The following is a 10089-nucleotide window of genomic DNA, read 5'->3' as shown; positions in this document are numbered from 1 at the left end:
ACGTGAAAAATGTACAGTTGTAATAAATTAAACCTCTGAGTAACACTGTCAGAATGATAGATAGATAGATAGATAGATAGATAGATAGATAGATAGAGAAAGATCAAATATAATCTATGTAAAGCAGTGTATAAAGTATATATAAAGTAATAAGTGTAAAAATAATTTTTGGACAAATTGAAAATGATTTTGATAAAATAAAATCACGTTTCTTTTTATAACCAAAAGAAATTCACATTTTTGAAAAAACTTCTGATTTATATTGTAATATAAAATGTAGGTATTTATTTATAAATTATTATTTATTTCATGCATAAAGAATACATTTCCAACATAAACGAAGGTTTTTCTTTAAATTATTTATAAAAATTTAGACGCTGAAGTACACAATGTCGTTTCATACTTAGAAACTCTCATACTCTCATTTTAAAAATGCACTTTTATCTTTTTTTTGTGATTCAAATGTAATTATTGGGTCTCGGATCCTGTAAAACAGCGAAAAAACTAACACCCTAGTACAGTATTTCTATTAAAGTTTAAATCCCAGCACTTTGTTAAGAATTGAATGTATTTAAATACACATTTACATCTAATCAGAATTTCAGATCATCAAACGTGTATGTTTATTTGTTTAAATCTGATAAGGAGTGTCGGTTTGTATGGAGATATAATGGCTTGGAACCGAGCGTCACCTGACTAGGTGGATGGGGAGGGGGTGTGGCCAAACGCTGCTCAGGTGTTTTAGTGTGCAGGTAAGCTCAGGTTTGTCACTCACTACAGCTTGCTCAGCTCTCAAACACTAACCCTGACAAAAATGTTGTTTACATTAGTTCTGATGTCACACACAGCCTGGATCTGACGGATGAAGATAAAGTTTACCGGCTTTGTTTGTTTGTTTGCTTGTTTTCGCAAGGATTTTTTTTCCAGCATGGCTGTGATTTGCTTATCACTTATTGAATTATTTGCTGCTCGTAGATGCCACTTCTGATCTGCAAAGGAGCGAAACTGAAAATTTGCCAAACAAAACTGCGACAATAGATGCCAGCAGACACACCTTGACGTGAGTCAGAAGGCTGCAGAGACTTCCCGAGTGAGAACAAGATGCCTGTGGTTAAGGCGGAGGACGAGGCTCCGGTTCAGACGGCCGTGGAGACGACGGACTCTCAGAACACCGATCCTCCCAAAGGCCGCCGCAGGAAAAGGCCTTTGCAGAGGGGAAAACCTCCCTACAGCTACATCGCTCTCATCTCCATGGCCATCGCCAGCTCCCCTGATCGCAAACTCACTCTCGGGGGCATCTACAAGTTTATCACTGACCGCTTCCCTTTTTATCGGGACAATTCCAAAAAATGGCAGAACTCCATCAGACACAACCTGACTCTCAATGACTGCTTCGTCAAAATCCCCCGAGAACCAGGGCGGCCTGGGAAGGGCAACTACTGGGCGCTGGACCCAAACGCAGAGGACATGTTCGAAAGCGGTAGCTTCCTGCGGCGCCGCAAACGCTTTAAACGCTGTGATTTCAACACCTACTCTACCTCCTCCTCATCGTACCACCACGATTCTCCCATCTTCTCTCCAGTCCAGATCACCACCTCCGTCTATGGATCGGTGTACCCAACATACACGCCACAGATCTCTCCACCGTACTATCCGCCATCCACGACCGGATTTGGTTCCAGCCAGTCTCGTGTCTTCAGCATCAACACCATAATTGGATCTGGTGGTTTGGCACACAGCCCTCCGGAGACGCCACCAGTGCAGCCATCATGCCGTAACTTCAACCAAGACGGAGGAGGATCATGCTCGCTAAACTCCAACCACCTCGCCTTCTCGTACCCCAATGCGGGGAATCATGGGTACGGCCAGGCTGCTCAGGGCATGTTTACGCACAACAGCACGCAAAACTACATGCCCTCTGGGCGACTTGGGGTTACGGGGTCATCCCCCATCACCGGAGATGTAGCAAACGATCCATACATCCATAACAGTGGTGGAACAGGCGGCTACATGAGACCTGTCACGTATCCGTCCTGCATGGACAGGTTTGTTTCTGCCATTTAAAAAAAACTATGAAGGTGCTAAAAATATATAGACACATTAATAATATTAATACTACTACTAATAATAATAAATAAATAAAATACACGGCTGCCTGTGACCAGTCTGTGCTCTGTCTCCAAACTACTTTAAGACTTTTTAAAATGAACTCTTCCTGAACTCGTGGAATTAAATTTTATTTGCTGCACATGTGGGGAAAAAGTGGCAGTATCTCAGGTCACATGCTTTTTTTCTTTCTTTTTCCTTTTTCTCACTCTCTGTTGCATGTGAAGTGGAACAGCGATTGAACAGACTCGATGTTATCAGCTCATAGCACAGAAATCACCTCAGTGACTCTGAAAAGATCGAACATTGTTAGCATATTTACTGAAACAAAGAAAAACAACACGTGCACGTTAATTAGGTTAACAAGCTCTTTACGGTTCCCTTTTCTTTTGTTGTTGTGTGTGAAATGTGTTCTGGTGTGTTTCGGTAAAAAAAATGACATTTTGTTTATTTAGGCTTTATGTTAAAGAATAAAATTTCACCAGTGGTGTATTATTTGTGCTTTATTGCATTTCTTTTTGTGCGGATATTAAAAATAAAACACTCGCAATGTTGATAAAACAGAAAAGTGTAATTTAAGGGGAAATCGTCTATGATGTGTTTTTTTTTTTCCTATTTTATTTGCACAATTTTAATTAAATCTTTATTGTTGAAGTTTGTTAAAAAAAAAATTTTCTATTATTACTTTGTGGTTTTTAATTAATTAAAAAAAGTAATTAAATTTGACTGCTGTAGAAAGCATTATATGTGGAGTGTGTATATATTATATTCTACATTTTAATCTTTATTACAGATTAGAAATGAAATATTTGGAGTAAAAGAAAAGATTTGGAGTAAAAAAAAAAAATGTCTTCTGTTATAACGTTCTCGATTTTGAAAATAACAGGAAAGTAAAAAGACTAAAATCCCCCTAAAAGTCACAGTGATGTCAGAATGAAGCAGAAATACACAGTGTGTTGTAAGTGTGTTACATTTTTTATTTGTCTGAGCTACGCAGGTGAAACTTAAAGTCTCGGCGGAGCTCTGTAAACGCCTCAGCTGCTTTTCGCTCACTTTGCATTGCAAGTTGTCTGAATCTGTGTGCGTCAGGTTTATCCTGGGTGACTGTAGAGATCCGATCAACCGAGGCAACTTAACAGGGTGTCACTAAGACCACTGTGTGTGTGTGTGTGTGTGATAAGCAATATAATAAAGGTAAATTGATGGACATGAATAGATACTGTAGCTGTGTAGTGAAGCACAGGGAGAGTGAGAAGCAATTGAGGAGCGATTGAGGAGCGATTGAGGAGCGACTGAGGAGCGATTGAGGAATGAGCGAGGAATCGGTGAGCAGAAGCTCCTCACATTTTCTTATGCAAACCGAAAGAACTGACTAAATGCACCCGAAACTCCCTTTCTGTTGGTCTTAATAACAGAGCTCAAGTCTTTAATTTTCAATCCTAAAAACCCTCCTAATTAGCTAAAGTGCAGCTCCTCACTAAGGGTGTGGATCTACACAGTGAAGAGGAGGAATTTGAGAGAATGGTGAAGGTAAATCCACAGAAGCCCAGTGGTGACAGAGTTGCTTAGTGTTGCGACCCATAATCCCTAAAAGCCGGTCGAACAGATTCCCGCTGTGACATCATCAAAGTAGAGATAGGAGTGTTTGTAGGAAAAACACCCCGACTCTGAATACACACACACTTAATATACACAATCCCAGCATGGATATATGTTTTGTGTTACTTTTTTAAATGAGCATTAATTTTGCTGCCCAGAGAACGTTCTTCGTTGGCGGCTCACCTCCGCCAACCGTTCGTGTTTTTCGGTTTTAATTTTTTCGTTATACTGCAAACACAACTTTCTTCTTGGTAGACGCCATATTGTAACATATTGCTACTGGTGACTGCGGCGCCACCTGGCCAGGAGAAAGCGCTATGAACTGGTCTACGTACAGTAACGCGCAAGATATTTATTTTTGCGTAGAATAGGCCACTAAACATAAAAAAACCAAAAGCTTGTTTGAAAAAACGTACTTAGCAAAACTAAAATGTGTTTAATAGGAGGTGTGATGGTTTTAAGAATAATTCAGGCTAAAATCTGATGCATGTGTGTTTATTAGCAGCTACGCTAAAAAACAGCTAGTCAGAATGGATTAAAAAATCTTGACAAACTAACATGGCGTGTTAAAAACCTCCAAAAGGGAGTTCTTTTCCAGGTTAAGAAATAATTGTCCACAATCCGAATCAGCTGATCAGCTCATAAGACCGCTTTTAAGACCACGGTTTGAATCCATGTTCACCTGCATCACGCTGCACTGTTGTGGTGTAGCCTGAGAAACAAAAATCACCTGCTCTGGTATTAGTGCTTTCTTTCGTTTTTACTTCAGTAACATCCCAACCCTGCGTCGTGCTCACCTGAGGTGAACCTGAGAGACATTACTGAAATACCTGACACAGTTCATCAGTATGTTCAGACTTGTTTGTTTTAATAGTATAAACATCTAAAGTCTATTGTTCTAAAGTTGTTAAGGAAAAATTGACAAATAAAATGCAACATTATAATTTAAACATATTATGTTTAATAATAGTCCACTCAAGTCTAAGTACTTTGGATTATATAAATCTGCGCACGTGAGTGTAACGTGTAAAGATCACGTACCATAATGTCTAAACATCTACAGTGTGCCGGACAGATATATGAACGTTGTTGCATTGAGTACACCAATTATTTGATTTATTTTTAATATATGTATTTAGTAATAAAGCGCATGTTTGTATCTTTACGTGTGTAACTAACGCTATTTAAATAGATATTTAGTTTTATCAGTCAGAGTTGATTGAACATGTGGTTATTCATCAGCACATTAAAAGGACAAACACACATCCTTCCCTGCCGATTCAGACAGAGCATGTGTGCGTTTCTCTCTGTGTGTGTGTTATTTGCATAGCAAGTTTCACATTCAAACATGCTGAGACTGAGTTTGGGACACAGCCAATGTGTAGTGTGCACTTATGAGCACTGCTGTGCCCCGCTGCACAGCTTCTCTTTTATTTTATATTCATTCGTTCATACAGAAACTCAACTAAATGGTTCATTCTTTGAAGATAGATACAGCTTCATTGGCGCTGTACTGTACAGATCCTCCACAACAGCTTCGACTGAAAGTGCAAATCAACAATGTACAACATGAATATGTAAATATACATACAGTACATACGCTCACTGGCCACTTTATTAGGTACAACTTGCTAGAACAGGGTTGGACCTCCTTTTTCCCATTCTATCCCATCCCAAAGGTGCTCTCTTGGATTAAGGTCTGGTGACGGTTTATGTTCAAGAAACCAGTAACCATGAACTTTGTGGCATTGCACGTTATCCTGCAGTCATAAAGAGATATACATGGTCAGCCACAATACTCTACAGGTAGACTGTGGAACTTAGACAATGCTCAGTTACTACCCAAAAGTGTGACGAGAAAATCTCCCCTACACCATGACACCATCACTACCAGGCTGAACTGCTGATACAAGGCGGGATGGATCCATGCTTTCATAAAAGAAACGAGTGAGCAGCCAACATTGTTCAATCTTCTATTGTGCAATTTTGGTAAGCCCATGTGAATAGTAGCCTCAGTTTCTTATTCTTAGCTGACATTAGTGACCTGCTTCAAGGTTCAGTATGTTGTGCATTTAAAGATGCGCTTCAGCACGCCTCTGTTGTATTGAGATGTCTATTGGACTTGGAGAGACATGTTACCTTTAGATCCACATGTTGTGAAACAAACACTTCTTGCCATAGTTTTTTTTTTTTTTTTGTGTCTGACACATTGGGGAAAAAACTATTCAACCTTGCTAGTTTAAAAAAAATGTCTGATTCTTTTATGTTGTAACATAAAATAATTAGTAAGAGACTGATATGTAGTTGGTTTTCTTTAGGTATTTTATTGACCTTTAAACCGAATAAAACGTGTATTCTCCTGCTATACAGCTTACTGTTTTAACCAACTTTAAACTAGTTTTGGAAGATAATTATTGTGTTTTAATTGTTGGGGTATTGTTAGACCAACTTGTTTTCATAGAAAAATAATCACTTGAACCAACTACATGAATCAGGCACGTGCACACATAGAGATCAAAGGGGGCTTGAGCACCTGCCCTTTTTATTCCTGGAGAGATAGTGCCCTTTTTTCCTGGGGTGCTTTTTTTTTTTTTTTTTGAAAAATAATATATATTCCTGTTTGCGCACCGCTTCCCTGTCAAACAAATATATTTATTGAAGAATAGTATATCTAAATATCAGGTCAGGAGTTCTGAAGCGAACATCCACCCTCCACCCACACAAAAGATTAAACTACCAGTGCCTCGAATAAGGCTCGAATTTACTGCTAATTAGCCAAAGACAAATATCTAGTTAACCTGTGTTTTGCTAGCATGCATGCCTCATGAGCTACTAGACTAGCTAATGTGTAAGGGATAATTGCTATATTATATCCCGCCTATTACATGGCTACCTACCAAATAAATAATTATTTTATATTTGTGTTGATTTAAAAGTGTTATGTGTTCTGATAACACCAAAATAATTAAAATGATGTAGTGCCTTGTGCAAAAAATAAACTAATTATTAGTAAAACACACCCCTCTGCTTGATGCAGTTATTTTGGTTATTCTAATCTAAATAAATACTTGAAACTAGTAGCATAGAAAATGATTTTAAAACATGCACATTGTGGAATGGTTTCCTTTGCTGCTCTATAAACCTAGTGAATACTAAGGAGACCATGGTTTCTGTGTGAACTGATTATTGTGTAGACATCTTTTGAAAATTAAACAATTGCATGAGTTTGAGAAAGATAAAATTAACTTTTTAAATTATTTTTTTAAAAGAAAATCAGTGTTGCGTTAATATATACTTTTTGTTTAAAAAAAGAAAAAGAAAACGTAATTATGAGAAGTGCCCTTTATTTCACTTGAGCCCCTGCCCCTCAAAATGTCTGTGCACGTCCCTGACATGAATGGTCTATAATAGGGGACAACTTACTTTTTTAAGGAGATGAAAAGTTAGGCTTAGGTAACCCTAGAGAAATATAATTAATTGAGCCCATAACCAATACTGCTTGAGCTGATTTAAATATTTAAATTACAAATTGAGTCGACTTAAGATTTTGAACTGGGTACACGTAACAGTAGGGCAACTAAACAGCAATGTAAAATATTTTGTTTGGCCAGCAACTTTTTAGGTAAAAGTTGAGTAAACTTAAAAGAGCTGTGCAACCTGTTACTAAACTTTTAAACTAATTTTTTTTACAGTATATATACTGTATATTTAATATTTTTTATATACTAATAATAAATATTTATAGTGGTATTATAATGTGCAATAAATTTATATAGACTATACCAATATTATTGATAATAATTGCACTTAATGTTATAAAGAAAAACAATTAAAAAAGTAATAATTAAGTTAAATTAACAACTGTTTCACTTTAAATTAAGCAACCAACAATTTCTAAAAATGTCTTATTTTCTTAGATATTATTTTATTGTGATTCAGATATTTTGTAAATATTATAAAATCCACAATCCTTTTTTTATTAACTCTTCAAAACTACACTGAGACAGAAAATAAAGTGTGCACTTGTTGCTCTGCTTAGTCTTCATGTGTAATGGAGTCCAAAATTCGTACCAATGCTGCCACCTGCTGTCTGTGTTCGAGTACTGCAACAGAGGACTTCAGAGAAAATCTCTACTAAGCCACGTTATCATATGAGTGCTTCCCTCTAGTGTTCATTCATATATATATATATATATATATATACATATATATATATATATATATATATATATATATACACGCACACACACACACTGGTGAAGACCTACAGCACAGTGGACTGCAGGGTGTCTCTTTTGATGCTCACATTAGTGAATTCAACGAAGACACAAGACACAAGAGCGTACACAGAGGAGTAAGACTAAGACTTTACCCTGGAGTTTGAACACAAGGGTCTGTGTTTCCTTCTCTCTCTCTCTCTCTCTCTGTTGTGGTAAACCTGACGCAGCGATCCAGACCCCCTCTGCACTCCAGACCTGGCTAACTCATCCTAGAGCTCACCTTCTGGTTGGAGATCTTGCCGCATTGAGGCCCAGCGTGGTCTAATTGGAATGCATACGGTGACTGGGGGCGGTTCCACTTGCCCATGAAGATGGTCTTCGACCTGGCTGATGCAGACAGCTGTCCTCCGATGACTTGTGACTGCAGTTGCTCAATAGTTCAGGACTGAAACTCCCTCCGACAATTCTGTTACTGAGGCTCCAATTCATATTAACTTTAAACACCTCGTATTATACTGAACTTTTATGCATGCAAACTAATTTATGCAATCTGTTATCACCAGATGAGGACCAGTTCCATGTTAAGTCTGGTTCCTCTTCAAGTTTTTCTTTGCCACCATCACCCCTGGTTTGCTCATCAGGGACTATCTGATAATTATGATTTACAGATATTTCCTCACACTTTTCAAACTCATTTCCATATTTGGGAATTCAATTCAATTCAATTTTCTTTGTATAGCGCTTTTAACAATTGTCATTGTCGCAAAGCAGCTTTACACAATCTAAAGAATTATTTAAGTTTGTATGGAATGTGAATGTGTATGAATCAAAATGGTCAGATAGTCCTCAAAATTCCGTTAAGCTGCTTTCTGAGTGACCATGGCGCTATACAAATAAAGATTAAATTGAATTGACTGTACTGTACTGAATGTTTTTCATTGACCTTAAACAATATATAATTTAAAGTTTTTACTGATACCAAATAGCATAGTAAAATAAACACAAACTCAACTGCAGGCTGATTTATCCAGTGTGACTGATTTATCGTCTTCCCTGCTCAGTCTTAGTGCGCGTCTCATACTGGTATAATTAACATCTGTGCACGCCTGTACTGTTTACTATAACACTGTGACCACGTGTGTAAAACATATTTTATTTTGTGTCTGTATGCGTGTGTACAGCATGTGTGATGAATAAAGCAAAAGCAAGTCTCATTTGAGAGGTTAAAAATCCATTTTCTCTCTCTGTCCAGGCTGCTCTTTGTGTCTGTGTGCGCGCATCATTGGACAGCATGCCACACACACACAGACTTCTCCTACTTTCGCCTTCACAGACACACACACACACTCTTTCTCTCTGCCCTACACAGAAACACTGCTCTGTTGTGATTCTTTTCAAAGGTAAAATGTTTCCGTTAGTGTATCGCTCAATTAAGTATCATTAGAGTGATGTCTTGTTTATTCTTCCGATAAAACAGTGTTTCCATTGTATGTTTTGTGTTAATTATTTTATGTATTTATTTTTTTTAACAAATAATTTGAGTTTCCATTATTTCCTATGGGAAAATTTGATTTGGTTTACAAGTGTTTTGGAATATGAGCCTGCTTCCGGAACAAATTATGCTCATAATCCAAGGTTCCACTGTACTTGTTAATTTGTTGAAAACAATTTTTCATTAAAACAGCAAAAATGCAGTTGATCTGATCAAACTATTTATATACACTTGCTTTGTTCATGTGATGTATGGTCTATCCCAGTCGACACTGGGTGCAAACTGGGAATTACATCTGAAATAGGACTCCAGTCCATTGCAGTAAAGTGCGACTTACTGAGAGTAAAATTCAATGTGACACAAAGCTATTGGAAACTACCTGCTGCTTTTTGTTGTATATTAAAAACATCTTCATTTATATAAATAGAACACATAAGTCCTGCTGGTCTTTTACTTCGAACTAAATAATAATTGTGCTGTTAAAATAATGAAATTAAATAGTTTTAAAAATGTACTATCTTTTTAAAAAGACCACTAAATTGCTTAAAAATAACTCTATATTTCCTGATAAAGTCAAAAAGCACAATCCTCAGTTAAACATCCCACTAGCTGAGTGAGATAATCCGACAGGATTTTAAACCATAATATCTACAAAAATTAGCCTATTAATTA

At 37.2% G+C, this 10089-nt stretch overlaps 1 protein-coding gene across 1 annotated transcript; it reads left to right on the top strand.

Annotated features, from left to right (window-relative positions):
* The first annotated feature begins 790 nt into the window (after positions 1–790).
* foxe1 (forkhead box E1) lies at positions 791–2730 on the top strand. The gene has a single exon (XM_053502642.1). The coding sequence runs from the start codon at positions 1102–1104 to the stop codon at positions 2062–2064; it is 963 nt and encodes a 320-aa protein (XP_053358617.1). The 5' UTR covers positions 791–1101; the 3' UTR covers positions 2065–2730.
* Positions 2731–10089: the final 7359 nt, after the last annotated feature.

This window comes from Clarias gariepinus, chromosome 8 (assembly GCF_024256425.1).
Source record: "Clarias gariepinus isolate MV-2021 ecotype Netherlands chromosome 8, CGAR_prim_01v2, whole genome shotgun sequence".
NCBI classification, from domain to species: domain Eukaryota; kingdom Metazoa; phylum Chordata; class Actinopteri; order Siluriformes; family Clariidae; genus Clarias; species Clarias gariepinus.
This window is presented reverse-complemented; position numbering and strand designations above follow the sequence as displayed.

Excerpts from the sequence above, each read along its gene's own strand:
- foxe1 (XM_053502642.1), top strand. The coding sequence starts at position 1,102 with ATGCCTGTGGTTAAGGCGGAGGACGAGGCTCCGGTTCAGACGGCCGTG.